The sequence below is a fragment of the Hipposideros armiger genome, unplaced genomic scaffold, assembly GCF_001890085.2.
Source record: "Hipposideros armiger isolate ML-2016 unplaced genomic scaffold, ASM189008v1 scaffold_988, whole genome shotgun sequence".
Classification (NCBI taxonomy): Eukaryota; Metazoa; Chordata; class Mammalia; order Chiroptera; family Hipposideridae; genus Hipposideros; species Hipposideros armiger.
In genome coordinates, this window is record NW_017732338.1 from 382,972 (window position 1) to 402,423 (window position 19,452).

General features: G+C 47.7%; 2 protein-coding genes and 1 long non-coding RNA gene across 4 annotated transcripts; 1 reads left to right on the forward strand and 2 right to left on the reverse strand.

The window, feature by feature from the left end:
- Positions 1–1,590: 1,590 nt before the first annotated feature.
- LOC109375767 (uncharacterized) lies at positions 1,591–3,185 on the reverse strand. The gene is made up of 2 exons (XR_002122651.1): positions 2,838–3,185; positions 1,591–2,661 (listed from the first exon to the last, which is right to left on the reverse strand). It is a non-coding gene; the product is annotated as an uncharacterized LOC109375767 (long non-coding RNA).
- An 85-nt stretch (positions 3,186–3,270) lies between these two features.
- ZNF322 (zinc finger protein 322) lies at positions 3,271–12,382 on the forward strand. Of its 2 annotated transcripts, XM_019631239.1 has the most exons (3): positions 3,271–3,461; positions 8,406–8,480; positions 9,073–12,382. In XM_019631239.1, the coding sequence occupies exon 3, from the start codon at positions 9,254–9,256 to the stop codon at positions 10,478–10,480; it is 1,227 nt and encodes a 408-aa protein (XP_019486784.1). In that variant the 5' UTR covers positions 3,271–3,461; positions 8,406–8,480; positions 9,073–9,253; the 3' UTR covers positions 10,481–12,382. The 2 variants fall into 2 exon arrangements, with proteins under 2 accessions (XP_019486784.1, XP_019486785.1); XM_019631240.1 differs by lacking the exon at positions 8,406–8,480.
- A 3,328-nt stretch (positions 12,383–15,710) lies between these two features.
- Positions 15,711–18,926, reverse strand: ABT1 (activator of basal transcription 1). The gene is made up of 3 exons (XM_019631251.1): positions 17,933–18,926; positions 16,757–16,962; positions 15,711–16,607 (listed from the first exon to the last, which is right to left on the reverse strand). The coding sequence occupies exons 1-3, from the start codon at positions 18,183–18,185 to the stop codon at positions 16,227–16,229; spliced, it is 840 nt and encodes a 279-aa protein (XP_019486796.1). The 5' UTR covers positions 18,186–18,926; the 3' UTR covers positions 15,711–16,226.
- Between the last annotated feature and the right edge of the window lie 526 nt (positions 18,927–19,452).

The window sequence follows — 19,452 nt, forward strand, 5'->3', positions numbered from 1 at the left end:
ACTGTGGCTGCAGGAAATTGCACTGAGGTGTCTGGCCTCTCAGATTTTCCACACACATTGCCTGAGATATCTGCCAGACACACCCTTTTAAACAGCAGCTCCTTGCTGGCAATTGGGCACTGATGGAAATGGAATATTTTAGGGCTAGAGCACCACATGTGATACTGTGACCTGAATGTCCCATTCTTACTTGGGAATAAAATGGCACAGGCTCAACAGAGCTCAATCATCAAATGGAAATGGTACATCCGAGATCTGGCTCATTCAGGACCCTGTAGGACCAGGAGACTTCATGAACAAATAGCTTACTAAAAGAGGCCATGTGACCCACAGGTGACACTTTGGCTCCTCATGTGGCTAGCAGGGGCCCTGCTGATCATATGGCACAGTTTACTGGTGGTTCTGTGAAAGCATACAGAGTTCACTGAGCTGCAGCCACCATCTGGCCCGCAAATGGCCATCTTTTGACAGAGACAGGATGGCCATTCAGGCCACCCCTACCTCGGTACCTTGTAACATTTTCAATGACCCTGGGCATTGCCAATGTAGAGCCATCTAGTCAGGAGAATGGCAACTAAGTGGCTGGACTGTTAAGGGATCGCCTATGTGGGGACAAGGACTGTAACAGCAGCTTGATGCCTGAGAAGCACAAATACATATCATTTAGTTAACGCTCATGGCAAAGGACCTTTTAAAATGAAACACAAATGACACTTTCATGCCAATCAAGCTTGTGCCCAGGGGGTCACAGCAATCTTCCACTGGATATAGCAACAGACAGGACATGAACGTCAACCTCAGATGCAAGAATGGGCCAAGGCCTGATGGCTGATCCTGGAGGACGACAGTACTAAGGACACTGTAGAACCTTGTGATTCTTGCAGCAGGCCCAGTTGTCCCACAAGAACTGGGACATGTTAACTGCAAAGCAGGACCCGCCCAGGTCTGGCAGATGGATGACACTGGCCCCCTGGCCCCCAGCCATGGGCACCAATGCTGCCTCATTACAGTTGACACTTGCTCAGGCTATGATCGCATCATTCTAGTCTGACATGTGGACCCTGAAACTACCATAACCACCCTGAAAAGAACGTATGTTCTTGGTTACCCCATCGTACTTCACTCTGGTTGACAAACATCTTTCACTGCCAAAGTAACACTACAATGGTCACACTCTCATGGCACTTGGTAGATGTTCCACATACCCAATCACCCACCAGCCAATAGAGCCATCTGACGACGGAATCGCTGACTCAAACAGCAAGTGAAGCAGGCCCCACAAGCCCAGGCTCCTTCCCTAAGCCCCCAGACTACCTTGTGTAACTTCTACCCCATCACACCACTTACACACCTGCTGGCTCCAAGCTAGGCTGTGCACCATTTCAGGGACCGGACTGTGTCTTACCTGCCTTTAAAATTCCTAATACCCAGCATAGTCTCAGGTGAGCTGAAGGTACTCAATAAACATTTGTTGAGTGAGTGAAACAATGAATAAAATGAGCACTTTGCTTGGGCCAATGTCTCTTGAAAGAAAAGGCTGAAGAATTCAAGTCCACACTGACAAAGACCTTCTTACATGCACAGTAGGGGTCAGAACCAAGTCACTCTTTTTATTCCAGTACAGGAAGTTCTTGCTTAATGTCATCAAAGGGCTCTGCAACTTTAAGCGAAACATTGTATAATGAAACCAAGTTTACCGCAGGCTAATTGATATAAACAAGGATTAAGTTCCCACACCATCTCATCAACGCTATAAGGAAACATCACTGAACAAAATGACGTCATTCAAGGACCTCATACTTTTTGGCAACGTGCTCAGCACTGCTGAGGGAGCCATGTAAATACAGTGGTTGGAGGCACAGGCTCTGGTTTCAGACTGTTTTTCAGCTTCACCAGTTACTACAATGTGTGATCTTGGGCAAGTTACCTAATCTCTTTGCGCACCAGCTTCTCCTAAGATGAAAATAGTAATACACAGCTCATAGAATTTTTGTTACAAGGTAATGAGGTAATGCATGTAAAGCGATTAGAACAGTGCCTCGAAAGGATCACAAACTCAAAAGTCGAGTTATTAAAATTTATTACTTCAAATATTAAGAAGACTCTGGATAGAGTATGTTGGCCTTATTGAGTTTTTGTTGAAAACAAACGTGAAACTAAGCTGCATCTCCCCTGGTGAAGAATTGCGGAATTAGGACGTGTGATTACCCTTGAACGTGTCACTGTTCCGGCCACTGATGGCCTCTCACCGCTCCCTAGCCCGGCGTATTTTGCTCACAATCCAAGCCTTTGCTCACCTTGCCCAGGCTTTGGTCCTCTATATGCTCTTAGTCCTCACCCTTTCCCTTTGATGTCTGAGGGCTTTTAAAACCCTTTCTTTCATTTCACAATTCAGCGAGGAAAGTCCATGTGCGTATTTCACTCTGAAGGAAACCTCATTTCTGAGGACACCCAAACATTGCTGATTCCAGCCCAGAAACACAATCGGAAACGACCGAGGAACCTCCTGCTGCCAGTCCCCGGCCGCGGTCTCCACACACAGGCCACCACTGCGCTCTCACAGCCTTTCACCCGTCCCTCCGGACACATCTTTGGTGACTCAAGTGCAGCTTCCGCGGAGCTTTTGTTACCGTACTCAAGGGGTCGGCCGCTTGGGGTGTCCTAGTCAAGAACGAGACAGGGTTGTCATTAGGTAGATTTATTTACTTGTGACAAGTAAAGGACGCGGGATTCACATCCACAGCTCTGTCTCCGGGAAGCGGGAGGCTGAGCCGTTGCGTATACACACTGTTTGGTTAACTACACGTTGGTTCTTCTTTGCAGTCGGCTAAACTTACCCGTTGGGTTCCGGTCAGGCTCATCCGGTTCCAGTTGCGTCTACAAAATAACTGCGCTCCGTTTTAACATTTAGCAAGAATGGCATTTAGTAAGAACCGCCCAGACCCTGAGGTGCCCCTGTTCTGTCTCTCACTTTAGCATCCTCCATAGCATCCTCAGCCTTCCGGTGTTTTTCTCTTGGTTGGCGGCATCCATCTCTGCGACTCTACTCCTGGCTGGCGTCCTCTTTTAACAGCTTTGAAGAAAGAGAACCGAAATCGCAAGCTGCTACACAAACAGCCTGCTGCTTCTACATCCGGGCCCTCCGCTCGGTTCGGAAGGCCGCCATAACCCCGCTGGCTCCGCCCAGAAACGCCCAGGGCCCTGCGAGCATGCGCCCCAGGGCCCCGCCCCTTCCCGAGCCTCGGTGTGATTGGCCAGAGGTGGGGGAGGAGAAAGGCAGTCTCCGGGGCGGTGTGGCCACGTGACTCGCGGGGCGGGGCCGCGCCGCCGCTTCCAGTCGGGCTGAAAGGGCTCGCGCAGCCGGCCTGCTCGGTCCTGAGAGCGCCCACCGGACGGCCTGGCCCCGGCTCCCCTGGCCGCGCCGCGCGGACGGAGCTGCTCCTGGCTCTCGTCGGCCCCAGGTTTGCTTCCCCTCCTTTCCCGAGGGTGGGCCCTTGGATCCACCGCCGCAGAGCCTGCGGCCCCGGGAAGCCCAGACCCGAGTGTCCGAGAGTAACCGGAAGTGCCGCCGAACGAGGGGCGGCGCCGGTGGCCGCGGGCTGAGCGCGGCCGCGGGGCCTGGGAGGAGCCTGGCCTGTGGAGCCGGGGGTGGGGGGACGCGGCGGGACCAGAGACCCCCGCGGCCTCAGCCGGGTGGGAGCAGCCCCGTTCCTCGCTACCCAGCGGCTCTGGGACGCCCTGACCCCGGACTGAAAGGCGGTCACTGAAAAGTTGAAAGAAGAGAAGCTCAGTCCAGTCGCTCCTGGGGACAATAATAGTAAACGCTGCCAGGCACTTTTCTGCGCGATGTGTCTTTCATATTGGGGAAAAACCCAAGGACGTTGAATGGAGTTCCCCCACCCCCCGTCTTTAATGAGAGATTCGTTATGTTGCATCCGAAGCTATATGCAGAAGAATCTGGTTTGTCTAATCATTCCATAACCATTTTTGGAAACCTGCGTTATATATAACTTTGCGTTCCATACACTGATCAACTGAATCTTGGGGTTTACAGTAGAAGAATGTGTCCTTGTCCTTAGAGGTTGAGATAATACAGTAAAAAAACAATTAGCAGACGGAAAAAAATTAAACAAGTAAAACAGTACTCAGGGCTTTATTATGAAGTAAGTCATCTAGAAGGATTCTTGATGTTTTGTCGTGAACCAATGGCAGGTACTTCTTGCAGGAGAAACAGAATGTAAGCAAAGGTGGGAAGAGGTAAGATAAGGTTGAAGGATGCTGACCAGACTGGGGAGTGAGTGGGACCAATACTTAGATGTCCAACTCCAGAAAAACTACAAATTCCATAGAATTATAAATATCTACATTTTTAATTTCTCCTGTAGGAGTAATTGCGTTGTGCATAGTTATGGGCTTTTTGGAGCCAAAAGGAGGACAGTCCTGAGTCCTTGTCCCTATGGCAAGTGGCATTCCAGGCTGTATGTTTCTATATTAATGTGGTGGATTTTGGAGGGGGAAGGAGAGGGGGACTGGAGGAGGACAAGATGGAATGGGAGAAGAGACATGGAAAATGGGAATGACCCCTGTTTAGCTTCTGAGGTAGCAGAATGATAAAACTGAGTCCTATCCCACCAATTTACGTGTATTTTATTCGTCTTTCAAACATACATGTTCACAATAGGCTTGTAGTAATTGATCTTGATTGATTTGCAGCCCAAAAAGAGGCAGTACTCCCAGTGCTTAAGCAGGCGCTGCAGTCAGAAGATGGCAATTTAAATCCTAACTCTACTGCTAACTAGCTGTGAGATCCCGGGTAATGATTTAACTGCCCTAACTATCAGGCTTTCTATCCTTAAGATGCAAACATTGGTATTAACAAATATTTTAGAGTTCTTGGGACGATTAAATTGGATAGCCCATGCACTCAATGGCAAATAAGATCATCTTTAGCCTAATGCCTGATAGGGTAAGAATTATCTATTTTTTAGGTAATGCTCTATAGACTTTATAATTCAGTGGTTCTCAACCTGTGGGTCGCGACCCCTTTGGGGGTCAAATGACCCTTTCACAGGGGTCGCCGGATACTCGTATGCGGGCGTATCTGCATGTGGGCCTGGAGACGGATAGAGGAGTGGTGTCTCGGTTCCTAAGACCATTGAAAATATGTTTTTCGATGGTCTTAGGCAACCCCTGTGAAAGGTTGAGAACCGCTGCTTTAAATACTTGTCCCATGCATCCTTTACCTGTAAGGATAACCTTGAGCTTTGAAGTTCTGTCCTCAGCCGGTGTGCTTGGACTTAGTTGTCTGCCTGCTCATTCTGTGCACTCCTGACCCTCATCATGGAAGAGAGAACCAGTCTCTTCCTAGGATGAGCCAGGAGAAACCTCTCAGAGGAGGGCTCCCTGAAACTAAGACTTGAAGGATATATTCAGCTTTGGAAATGGACCAGCCAGGGCTACTAGCTGAGCCTGTTGCATTGCTACTGGGGTCCCAAGGATGATGATGGCCCTTTTTTTTGTGCTTATTTTTATTTATTTATTTATTTGAATATTTGAATATATGAATATTTGCTTATTCATATATTTAATTCACTCAACTAAAATATTCTAGATGCTAGGGATATTGCAGTGAACAAGACTAGTCCTAATGCTAATGGACCATATGTTCCAGTGGGAGACAGAAACAAATTAACAAATGTAAACTCTATCCCACAAAGTTGGGTGAGGACAAGTGCTATGGAGAGAAAGCAAGCAGGTAAGGGGACACGGCTATTTTAGATAAGGTTGTCAGGATGTGCTTCTTTGAGGAAGTAATTTTCAGTCAGAGACTTGAATCAAATAGAGGAGCAGACTACCCGGAGGAAGAACATTCTAGGCAGAAGGACCTAGTGCTAAGGTTCAGAGGTGGCCTGTGAGCTGCAGACAGGTGGAGGTGTGTATCACAGTGGCAGCGCTGCACTTACCGGAGTGTGACAGGAAACAATTGAGTATTTTGAACTAGGGAAGTGTTATGGTCTATTTTGAGTTTGGACAACTAGACTGTATTTAATTTTCTAGGTGCTGACATCTAAAAGACTTGTATATCTTAGTTACGCCTGCATATCTTAGTTACAATTGTGATTTATTCCTTTTCCTCATAACATTTTTCCATAACTTTTTCTAGTTTTTACATAATCATATTATTAATTTGCTGAGTTGTTTTATTTAGTTAAATATTTTAAATGGATTTTGTACAAGGCTTTACACAAGAGGCAGGCACAGAGCGTGGGGCTCAGTGAATGTTAAGGTTTTTGTGAATGTGAAGAGGGAATAAACCCATCATTTGTTGAGACCCAGGTGTTGAGCTGAGTCCTTTACTGACAGTGTGGCCAGTTCTCACTGCAGCTCCTTGCTGCACGTAATCGTATCTTATCTGCTTTATCAAAAGGGGAATGGAAGCTGGGGTACATTAAGTAACTTACCCACGTTCTCACAGCTACAAAGGAGTACAGTGGGAACTTGAACCAGAATCTGATTCCAGAGCTTGGACATTCACTTTACTAGCACAGTATACCAACTCTCAGCTGCCTGTTCTTTAAAAAGCAAAATAAAATACCTTTTAATTTTGAAATAATTCGAGACTTAAAAAGAGTTGCAAAAAGAATGCCCATGCATCCTCTACCCATAGTCACTAAATGTTAACATTTTACTGTTTGCTTTATGATTCTGTCTACATCTCTCTATACAGATACACATTTACATCTGACTCAGCACTCCCTTTTCTAGGAATTGACTCAGATACACCACCACCAATATGAAAATATACATGCATAAAGTTATTCATCGTGGCAATGTTTGTAACTTGAAAATATTTAAAACAACTTAAATGCCCATGTGTAAGGAAGTGGTTGAATAAACTTGGTATATCCACATATAATGGGGAACTAGGCAGCAGTGAAAGAGAATGAAGAAAACCTTTAGGAATTGATGAGGCCTGATTCCCAGAATAAGTTGTAAATTTTAAAAAGCAACAGTGTAAAAGAATTTATTGTTTTTCTCTTTAGTTCATTGATTTCCACTTTTATCTTTATTTTGTTATTTATTTTGATTTACTTTTTAAGCTTTTTGATCTGAGAATTTAGTTTGTCCATTTAAATTTTTTGATAAAGTATTTAAGACTAAATATTCCTTTGATCACTGCTTTAAATTTATTCCACCGATTATAATATAATATTTTCAATTATCAGTATTTAGAAATTGTTAGTTTTTCATTTTCCTGTATCATTGTTTTAATAGTTTGTTTTTTCCCTATGGCAGGGGGTGGGTGGTGGAGGGGGGCGGTGGAGGACGGAGGCTTTTGTATTAAAATATATTTTAATAAATTTCTAGTTTTACTGCAGAGTGTTGTTTATGTTATTTTATGGAACTTATTGACGCTTCCTTGACAACTTAATAAGTGACAGATTTCGTGTCGTGATTCACATGTGCTTGAGAAGAAAGTTTATTCCCTATTATGAGGGTGTAAGTTTCTATAGATACTCCTAAGATTTACTTACTAATTAGATTATTCTGGCCTTCTGCATCGTTACTTATTTTTGATCCACCTGCTATGTCTTTTTACTGACATAGTATGTTTTCTCATGATGAATGTTTTCATCTGTGTTTCTTGGTGTCTGTTGTAGTTTTTGCTTTATGAAGGTGACTGCTTTGTAACTTGTACATAGATAGTTGCAACTATTACAAGCTTTGCTGTGATTATAGCTTTCACGTTACAAAGGGTCCTTCATCATGCTTTTGGGTTGCACTCTACTTTGCCTGATAATCGTGCCCTCAGAAGCAGAAAGGCTGTTGGGGGAACTGAAAGTCTCAGCAACCTGGGATAAGGCAGATTTAAGCTGCTGAGGGGAGAAATCAGTGGATAAGTCTGGCTGGCTGACTTTTTATGCACACAATCGACTGCCTGCTGACTTGTTTATGGCAGAAATAGAAATCAGCTTAGGCTGTTGTAAATGTTGACCCAAAATGGTGACAACTGCATGCTCTCCAGCGAAGGGAAGGTCCTGGCGTGGTCCCCAGCACATCCGTGCATTGCCATTTGTACTTTACCTCGGCAGCTGAGTTCCTGTGGGGAGATGACGCCTTAGTGTTTTCAGGGAGTTGAGTGCTAGGGGACCTTTCCTTCAATGTTGTTATAATCCCGAGGATGGTGTACTGATTATTAATTGTCCTTTTTCTTCAGAGTCGTATGGGATGGCTTAGGTCTATGACTATTCTCTTCAGAATTGAACTTAAGGGATTGTATAAGAAAACCCATCTGGGCTTTTTAAGGACACTGTAGTTTACTCATTTTCAGGTTCTGAGTGAAGTGATCTGGTGCTAAATCCTCTCATATATGACTATCCTTTTCTCGTCCTTATGTTTTACAGAATGCTATCTTCCTTGAGAAATCAGATTGTCAGGACCAGGAAGTTAACGCTGCTTTTCGTCCATTTAGATTCTAGGTGAGCTCCAGTTTCTTCAGTCTTTTGAAATGTACCCTCTCTCTCCCAAGCTGCATCCATTGCAGCAGCTCCCACCCTGTGGCATTCAGCCTTTGTTCTTCACCAGATAAGGACACAAGTAGAATTTCAAGAAGGTGCTTATTAAGCACGAACTGTGTGCCTGGCACTGCTCTGCGTACTAAGGAAAGAAAAGAGCAGCCATATTTTAGCCACAGACAGTAAGTGAATTACGTAGATAGTGTACTAGGTGACAAGTGGAGAAAAACAAAGCAGCAAACGGGAAGGGCGGCGCTGGGCTGGCACACTCATTACTGGCCTGTCTTCTCTCCTCAGCCGAAGCTGGTGAAGAGGGAGAACCTGGGTTTCAGATCACCCAGCGTCATGAAAGAGACAGTTCTCCCGGGGCCTTTCTCCATGTGTGTTGCCAATTGGTTTCATATTAGCAAGGAGGAAAACTAACTGATTTTAGCTCCTGAAAGCCCTAGAGCACTTGCGGACTCTGTTGCAGAATTCCTGTTTTCTGCAGTGACTTTAATTTTGAGCATTCTTTTCTTAGTTATAGGAATATAAATATTTCTCCTCTGTCTCACAGGGTTGGAAATACCAAGTAAGAAATTCATGTATATGATGCTGGAAACTTGTAGAGACGAACTGCTTATGACTCAAAGGCCTAACACAGGTGTATCTTTCACGTTCTTACCAAGAAGACGACAATGAAGAAAATGATGGGTCAAGACGACCAGTGGAAAACTCCCTAGGAGAGAGCCAGAGAGATGTACACGTCAGAAGGGAGAGGTGATCAGAGAACTCAGAAAAGGAAAGTATATCATGTGTGCCCCCAGAAGGGGCAAAAGATTTTTATTCGTGTGCATGACTTTACTCAGATAGATGGTCAGACACACCAGTGCCTTCAGTGTGAGCAGAGCTTCTGTGAAAACCTCGCTCTGATTATGTGTGAGAGAACCCACACTGGGGAGAGACCTTGTCGATGTGATATGTGTGAGAAAACCTTCATCCAGCGCTCAGATCTTATTTCACACCAGAGGGTCCACAATTATGAGAAACCTTATAAATGTAGCAAATGTGACAAGAGCTTCTGGCACCACCTAGCCCTTTCAGGGCACCAGCGAACACACGCAGGTAAAAAATTCTACACGTGTGATATTTGTGGCAAGAATTTTGGTCAGAGTTCCGATCTGCTTGTCCACCAGCGAAGCCATACGGGCGAGAAGCCGTATCTGTGTAGTGAGTGTGATAAATGCTTCAGTCGGAGTACAAACCTCATTAGGCACCGACGAACTCATACCGGTGAGAAACCATTTAAGTGTCTGGAGTGTGAAAAGGCTTTCAGTGGGAAATCGGACCTCATTAGCCACCAGAGGACGCATACTGGCGAAAGACCCTACAAATGTACTAAATGTGAGAAAAGTTACCGACACCGCTCAGCCTTCATCGTGCATAAGAGAGTTCACACGGGGGAGAAGCCCTACAAGTGCGGGGCCTGTGAGAAGTGCTTTGGCCAGAAGTCGGACCTCATCGTCCACCAGAGAGTGCACACGGGCGAGAAGCCATACAAATGTCTGGAGTGCATGCGCAGTTTCACGCGGAGCGCCAACCTCATCCGGCACCAGGCAACGCACACACACACGTTTAAATGCCTTGAGTACGAGAAGAGCTTTGGCTGTGCCTCAGACCTCATTGTGCACCAGAGAATTCACATGGGCGAGAAAGCACACCAGTGGTCTGCATGTGACAGCGGCTTCCTCCTGGGCATGGGCTTTGTGGCCCAACCGAAGGTGAGAACTCAGGCGGAGGAGCTGCATTACCAGTGCAGCGTGTGTGACAAAGGCTCCCGCCAGAGCTCAGCCCTCCTGCAGCAGCAGACAGTCCACATCGCCGAAAAACCGTATGTCTGCAATGCAGGGGACAAGGGGCTTGAGCTCAGCCCCCCGCATGCATCGGAAGCCTCAGAAATGTCTGGACCAGACAAGAAGTTGTAGCTGCCTCAAAACGTGTGTGCGTGTCCGGGAACTCATAAGGTGAAGAACTGCAGGCAAATGGCAGGCTTTCATCAGAGCTCAGCGCTCAGTGGGGACCAGGAAACCTGCGCTTTGCCCAGACAGCACCCCTAACAGAACCGCCCATCAGCCGCTCTGACCATAAGCCTGACAAGGGCTGAGTCTGGAAATCCTTGAGTCCGGGCCGTATCTGATCGCCCACCGAGGATTCACCAGGTAGGGAACCTTGTGGGGCCGTGAGTGTGAGCACCTTCTCACAGTGCCCGAGGAGTTCACACCAGAGGACAGACTTTCAGGGGCTCCAGCGTGCACAGCTTCCGGGTCCAAATCCTGGAATGTGAGGAAAGGCCTCTGACACAGCTAAGGACCTTCTTAGCCGGCAGAGCAGCACAGTGGTGAAACTTCAGCTATTTGTCTTGAATGTGGCAAAGGCGTTAGATGGAGAACCTTTTGGGGTTTGCAACAAAAAAGGCCAGTCTGAGGAAAGACCTTGTGAAGAGAAAAGCCGTCAGTGGTCATCCCTTGGGTATACCTGGGAACTCCCATGAGTGGGAAAACCCATACCTACTGCCGAGAAAAGCCTTGCTAGAAACCTCTGCCCTGTCGGGCCCCAAAGAAGCTGCTCTGCAGAGAATTTGGCTCTGGTGAGAGATCCAGGTGTGGACTGTGTACATACAGTAGGTGTGAGAACAGCAGGCTCACCTAGTGACCCACGTGGTAGACGTGACTTCACAGAGTCAGTGTGGAAAGTTGTTCCGATCCCCAGAAGCCTGGTCTGGAGATGCTAGGACAGGTCTGAGTAGCCTGAGGGTCACTCAGGGAAAGATGCTTTTCTTTCATCTGAACCACTTAATGATTGCTTTACTCTCTTTCTCAAATTTGGAAATCCAATAAAGGAAAGGACTGGAACCTTGTTCTGGAAGGTGTGGCATATTGTTACTGTTGGGGAAAGGAGTGCTGGCCTTGCCTCTTGGTTTTTTATCGCTGGCTAGACTGGGGACTAGTGCAAGGGTAGCTTGGGGACCTTGCTGGTAGTGAAAAGAACTGAACAGCTGGGGAGAAGTTAGTTATCCTGGTCAGGACTCCCCAGGTTTTCCCTTTGGAGAACCGACCTCACAGAGGCATAATACCCAACTTTTGGCTTAGTGAGTTGAGACATGCCCTCAAAAGTTCCCTTTCGCTAAAATGTCTTTCAGAGTATCACTGGTATTTGCAATTTCTGCTTTAGAGGTTCATCTCTTTTCAACTCAGAAATGCAAATTCCAGGATAATTGCTCTGATGTTGCTGGTACCCACGTTTTTGTGACTTAATGTATCATGTCGCTTTCCGCCATAAGCTCTCCCCTCGGCTCCTTGCAGAGTGGCTAAGGGAAGACTGCAAGGAAGGTGAGGCCTGCACAGGCACAGAGTCACACGTAATGGTGTATTGTCAACGGGGAGCGGTACTTGATTTTGACTACCCTGACTCCAAAGCTGGTGTTCTTTTTACTCCGCTATCCTCCTGTTTATAGTAAACTCAGTCCCATAATAATATGCCTCTCGTTTATTTCAGTTCTGCCGAGGAAAGAGGGAATACTTTTTATTTTCAGGGAAAGGATTGTAATCGCCACAATATAAGGTATTTATTTGGCTTGGAAAGTGGGATTCTAAAAGCAAGAAGTAGTTGGCAAATTCATCAGAATTTTAAGGATGAGCACTTATCTCGTTTAGCAGGATAATTATTATCTATAACATCCCCTAGGAGTACTGGAACTAATGCAGGACTCCAGAAATGGGCACTTCTGAGCGGTTTGCCCCTCTGATCAAGAGAAACATAATCAATTCCTAGGATTCCTGCAGTACTTGGGACTGGACTGGTAAATAAATATTTTGTTGCTAGTCTGAGTTCTCTGGTTTTTCTCTGCAAACCCCTGAACTGCAGGGAGCAATGGCCTTTGGGCCCATGCAGGTGGCCAACTGCTGCTGTGTGTGTGGCTCTCAGCTCCGGTCCCAGTGACCGGGTGACCTTGACAACCTTAGGGTAAGTGGGTGCTGCTCACACTGATAATAAGGAATCTGGTTCTAGGGTGTTTTTTGTTTTTCTTTTATCAAACAGATCCTGGATCTTTATTCGATCTGATGTGCTTTAGAAACTTTCATAAATAGCTCTTACGCCATGAAAAGTTGCCCAGTGTGACAACACACACAGATGCATTTGTTTCTCCTTGGCGAAAATCATGCCTATTGCTAGTCTATGATCAGTGTGACACTAACATAGTATGGGTGTGTGGCGTGGTGGTGATTAGTCAGCCCCAGACGGAGACAGAGTCTGTACCATTGGCAGGGTGACAACTTGACTCTTCTTTCAGCTAATCTCACTGGTAACCGTCTAATCTTTAAGTAAATTAAGGATGGACCACCCCTCAAACAGAACTGGAGTATGAAACAGGTCTGAGGGCTTTTAACCCTGGGGAACAGGTGTTGGTATTATTCATATAGCACAACCTGAGGGTGGGGAGGGCCACTTGGGAGCCTGTGACCAAAACTAGAAAGTGACTCCTGGGATGGATGGAGGTTCTCCCAAGACAGTGCCAACCTACGTCTCCCTCAGGTAAGTAGTTAGAGTAACTGCCAAGATTTCAGACCAAACGAGACACTTGTATTCAGCCAATGTATTTCTATGCTTTAATGCTTGTTTTCCCTTCTTCCATAAACATTTGTTCTGAAAAACTCCATTTTTGTCTCTACTGTACTAAGAAAAAGCATTTCCCCTACAATTTGCATTAGAATAAAGCAGATATTCAAGAATCTTTTCATGTGTATGTATCAAATCATCACGATGTACACTTAAAATATCTGACAATTTTGTGTCGATTATACCTCGATAAAGCTGGGGGGGAAAGGCAGATATTCGTGTGCCCCGAGGCCTGGTGGCAGTGACAGCTATCCGACTGTCTGTAGAGTTCCAGGAGATTCTGATGCTAAGGCGGAGAGAATGGCACCCGAAGGAGTGCAGTCTGCGCTGGCTCGGGAAAGTGGGTCTTGTGGGAGCCTCCCCACTGCGTGACCTGTGGGGAGTCCAGTACCCTCATTCATCACAGAGCAAGGAGCTAAACACATCCGGTTTAGGAGAAAGAAACCAGGAGAACTCTGGCCTCTGGAGCAGCTCAGTTCTGCTCAGCTTGGCTCCTCCCGGCTGGGAATCTCACACTGAGATCACTGACACAGATGCCAAGTGTCAGTGTGAGGACACGAGCCAGCAGCCAGCCTGTGGTGGGAGGGCAACCGCAGGTGTGCATGGGGATGGGGTTCAGTATCCTCTTCAGCATAACGAGTGAAGGACAACAGGTCCTGCCAAAAAACACGTCCTTCTAGAGAACATGCTGGGCCGACAGGTTAGTCCAGGCATGGCTTCAGGGAACACTCTCTTCCCTCTCACTGGTTTGTAGGGTTGCTCACCATGAAGTAAATGTGCAGGGTTGAGGTTTGTGGGTGAACACAGGCAGGAAAGAGCAGAGCCCTCAGCCAACATTCTGTGCGCCTGACAGTTCACCAGTTGTGCAGTCCAGCTTTTCTCTGCAAGAATTAAATTGAGATTGGGGGGCGGGGGGGGGGGGGGGATGGAGAATGGGAGGGTGGAATTATGGAAATCACAAATGAACACTTACTTAACATTGGCCCCCAAATGCATACATTTCTTCTGGGCCTCTGGTCTAAGGGGTGGAGGAGGTAAGACCTACTCTGTCATTTGTGACCTGAGTGTCGGGATAAATATCCCCACTGAGTTTCAAATGTGCAGAGCTTTAGGATTCTCAGAATCCATTCAGCTAATGTCCTGGGAGCTCCTTCTTAGGTTAAAGAAACTTTTTTATTATTGAATTGCTAAAGGTTTTTATTATAGAGTATTAAATTTAGTTGAACTTTTACAACTATTGTGATTGTTTTCTCTTGCTGAATTTGATAATACAGCCCAATGTATGTACTGGTATTCTATTTGAGATAAACCCAACTCAGTTATGATACTGGATATATGTAGATATTACTATAGTAAATTTGCTAATGAATTGGTTTAGGATTTTTTAAGTGTGACCTTCTACTACTCCACTTCCCCAGCTTCGATGTCTGGATACTGACCAGAGTTTCGGAATCTCTGAGGCTGTGTGCAGACTTGACCAGTTGTGGCCTGTTCTCAGGTCTAGTGGCATCCGCTGAGTTTGGCCGCCAGGGGTTGCTCTGCGTGTTGTCTGTGACCCTCCCCCATCTAAGCCCCAACACAGATGCACCCACACCTCCCAGGCGTTGCACACCTCTGCAATGGCTTGAACTCAACACCCCATCCCTGAGCTTTGTTTGCAGTTGTAGTTCAGCAGGCTCCAGACTTCTGTCACTTTTCAGGAACGGCCTGGAAAACTTGGTGAAACCTGACATCTCTGAGGATTGTCAGGGATCCACTCCACACTAAGGGCACCGCTCCTTCCAGAGGGCAGCCATGCCCTGCTGGGGCCCCACTCCCCCTTACACGTCCACCATGACGTCTGCAGTACCTTTGTATACTTATTTCGTAAACATCGATCTACCTGTTCCTAGTGGTCTAAAGGCTTACTGCCAAGGGTCACCAACCATCCCTCACATCCTCATACAGCAACTTAGTCAATGCTGAATTAGACACTGATAAAATGGGCTAAGAAATTTATTAGATAAATAGAAAAAGGTCCAGGTTGAATGGGGAGGTTCTGAGACCAGACCAGGAGATGGAGTGAAGGTGAGCGAATGGGACACAAGGAGATGGAAGTTGGAACTTATCCAATAACCTCCCCCCATAATTACAAAGGCATATTAAATATATTTTTGCTTTTCTTTTTTTTAATTGGGGAATTGGGGGGATGGGAACAGTGCTGGGGAATTGGGGGAAGGGGAACAGACAAGTTGCTGTCCTTTTGTTCTTCAGTCTAGTTGTGGAGGACGTTGCTTCACTGGCCCAAGTTGGCACCATCATTGCGCTCTTCCCAGGCGAGGCAGATCAGTCGCAGGCTTCTGGACGGCCGTTCACTGCGGCTGCTGGCCACTCACGCTGGCTGCTGGCTACACACAGTAGCCCATGGCAACCCACTGCCACAGGGGCTGCAGCCTACGCCATCGCCAGCGACCCACAGCAGCCCAGCTCCAGGTTGAGCTGTTGTTCAGCATCTTAGCTGTGGAGGGCAGTGTCACTGGCCCTCATATGTGGGATCCAAACCGGGGCCCTCTGGCATCCAAAGCCAATTCTTAACCATCGCGCCACTCGGCCGGCCCTATTTTTGCTTTTCTATAAATACATTTAGAAAGTGGCTCCCAAGCCAGTCCCGCCCCATGAACCACCATCCCTGTTAGTCTCTGGTAACAGGATGTCACTGCTGCCGGTCCCTGTGGTTGGTAAACAGCTGCCTGCACTAACCATTACACTAACTCCATGTAAGACTCTTCTTGAGGTTGGGAAGTGCGATTCTTAGAGGCCCTGATGGGCAGGAGGTAAGCAGCCAGGAAACAAGAAAAAACAGACACCTGCAATAGTCAGAATCGTGCTAGTATGAATTAGGTGTTTCAGCCAGGCAAGCACACAGGTTGGAGAGGGGGAGAGGCCCACAAAACTATGCCTGGGCGCTCACCAGAGACTCCTGGTCTGAGAAATACAGCAGAATGTCTGCCTGGGTCGTAGTCAGCAGGTAGAACGCTGGGCTGGGCTAGGAGGTGGCTGCGGCCTCCCTGTGCCTCAAGGGTCCCTGACCAGTAAGGGACCCTCCATGCTCTCTGCGGGTGGTGGGGCCCCAAAAATCTTGGCAAGGAGCCCTCGGTTGGAGCGCGCCTGGTCCTGGGCGTTGGCCAGGCGAGCCCGTTCACGACCCCCTGGCCGAGCTGCCTTCCGGGCCCTCAGCTCCTGCTCTGTAGGACGCTGGGCAAAGGCCCAGGAGCCATTCGGGCGGGTGGCGTCCCCGTCAGCAGCAAGGAAGCGCTTCCCGCGCTCCACACTTCGAAGGTAGAAGTCAGTTTCACGCTTGGCCTGGGCAACCTCGGCCCTCAGGCGCTGCCTGCGCACCTGGCGCTCAAAAGCAAGATGCTCACTGAGGTGGGACCAGGTGAATCGGTGCAGGTACTGCAGGCAGGAAAACAAGAAAAGACCTGGGTAGGGCCGGGAGAGGAGGGAAAGTAGAGGGGGCAGGGCCAACACAAGGCCCCAGAGGCGCCCGGGCTGGGGCTGGGAAGGCGGGGAGAGGACAGGCGCCCACACATCCACCCCCTTACCTTGAGGTTCCACAGGTCGTAACGGAAGGGGCTGCGCCTGCGGGCGCCCATGGGTGTGCTGTGCAGACTGGCCGCCACCCGCTTGGCTACCCGCTTGTCCCGGAACTCCACCCAGCCCTCGGTGTAGTCCTTGCTGTACTTGGCCCGCTTTTTTCCTCCCGTGGCCGAGGCGGCTGCTGCCTTCTTCTTGCGCCTCACGAAACCGTCTGTGCGCCCAAGACAGAATGGCAGTCAGGGAGACGGACGCAGGACCCACGCACCGAGCTCTGGAAAGCCACCCTACCCGGGCCGGGGTTCCGCCGCAAGGTCTTCGCCAGGGAGGGGACAACTGCCAAGTCCGCCCTTTCTCCCCGTGTCTAATTCGGTCCTTTCCTCAATGTCACCTCGTGTGAAAATAGGGCCGGAGCCACTTTAAAACGGAGCCGGAGCTGCCATCCCACAGAAAACGGCCCAGCGCGTCTTACACTTCCAACCTCTCCGAGATGTCAAAACAGGGCAAAGTCACCTCTGGACCAAGCCTAAGGCAACACTGTGCCCCCAACAACTGTTTGCAAAGAATAACAAGGAAGCCGATATTGTTACCACCGGACTGAAAAGTAAAAACACTGTTTAGAATTAGCGTCACTATGTTAGCTTTTCGACATCAAGAGCCACGCCTTCCGTCTGCGGATGGAATCGTTCCCCTTCCCGTTCTCATAAATGCCACGTGTCTTTGTCTCATCAGGACACTATATGAACTTCTGCTCGGGTCAGTGCTTCCCGAATAGCAAATGCTTGTTGCCTCTCTTTCAAATGCCTTTCATTTTTAGGTTAACACTCCTTAATCACGTCAGCCCTGAGCACCGTATTTAGAACCCGCACGGGCCAACCCCAATTCCAGTTAGTGCCCGTGTGGGAGTTAGGGGCGGCCGGTCACATGCTGCCTCTGCACCTGGGCCGCCATCGGAGGCACGTCTTCAGCTTTGTGAAAAGCCGCTGAGAATTTGACTCAGGCTGCACTCACGTAACAAACTGGTCAATTCAGGTCAGCAAAGAGGAGGGGCAGGAGGCGGGGTTAAAATCCACACGTTAGCTCTCCGCGAACAGACCTACCACGCCACCGCCACACCCCGGCCCTAGCAGGCCTGCCTACCACCGACTTAACTACTCCTCAGCGCCTCGGACCCGCGCACTTACCTTCCGGCTGGAAAAAGACGCGCCCAACCTCGCCATAAGCGCTGAGAAGGTTCCGGACGTGCAGAGGCCGAAAGCGGGGCGGGATGTGGCCCAGGTACACAATGCCTGGCACCACCCGCTTCTTAGCGTCATCAGCCGCCTCTTCGGATTCCTCCTGCTCCTCCTCCGCCTCTGGTTCCCGGTCTCTCCCTTCCAGAGGCTCCTGCTCTGCGGCTTCCTTTTCCGACTCTTCTGCCTCCATGCTTGCCTCCATGCTTACGGCCTACGTGAAGCACGACAGCCGTAAAGCACCGTGCCGTGCTGACCAATGAAAGGACTAGATTGGGCGGCGCGGGTGGGTCCAGAATGAGTGCAGAGGTCGGAAGTGAGTCCCAGGTCCGCGGGAGATTCAAACCCGGAGAGCAGATCAGAGGCTCAGGAAAGTGGCACTAGTCTGACCTCCGAGCTGGACAGGCAGACCGGAAGAGGCCGATCTCCAATGTGACACCCTCCAGAACGCCTTGTGAGACGCAAAAAGGGAGTTTGCGCCAGAGTCTTCCGGAAATTTTGGGAATGGGGGAAGGTTTTTGTGTGTTCTAGGACCAAAATAGCATTTTACCCAAGGTACCCAAGTTGTGACCTTTTAAAGTTTACTTAAATTTCATTTCTTAAAATGTATTTGAGTTTTGATATTGTACTTATGTGAGGACCTGCCCTCCGGACCCCACTTTGTCCCTGGAACACCCCCACTCCCGACCCCATTATAAAAAAATATATGTTTTCCTGTTCAAAACCTGTTTCAAGGAAGGAGTCATGTTTTTAGCCAAGCAACACCTGCAATAGAAAAATATCCTAACCCAGTTTCAATAACAGGATGCGATTAGAGCTCACAGTAACTGCTTATTTGCAAGTTTTGCAGCAATGGAAAAGTTTACAATAACGGTTAGGTTAACAGCTTCTTGGGCTTCTGTAATCTGCTTTTGCATAAGAAAAAAGCCTTTAAAAGGTTCACCGCCAAGACCAAGGGGCCGTTCTCTTGCAGAGTGAGACGGATGCCAGGCTTGGCTCAATAAAGCCTTTGGAACGAAAACTCTGTCTGTAAGGTCTTTATTAACGAACAAGGACCTAACACTTATTTTAAAATTTAAAAAGTTTAACTGAAAGAGTTTTGAATATGTTTAAATTTCAGTTTTGAAAATGTAGTTTAACTTTGCAAATAATACATTTTGAAATTTTAATTAGGTTTAATTTGAAAATTTCAGTTGTGAACTTTTAGTTTAAAATATTCACTTTGAATTTGATTTTGTGAATAAGATGTCGTAAAAATGTAAGTATGGGACAATGATTTCTTTTAAAAACTTATTTGGCACCTATCACACAGTTGTACTGACACATTATTCATTTCATATTTATGTTACAGATACTTGGTCTTGACTCCGGTGAGAACCAGGACAACAGCTGGAGTGTCTCCTTGAGAGTGGGATGGGATCTAATGCCCAAGGGGATAAATATAAACAAGTAGCATTTTTAAAATGTAGAAT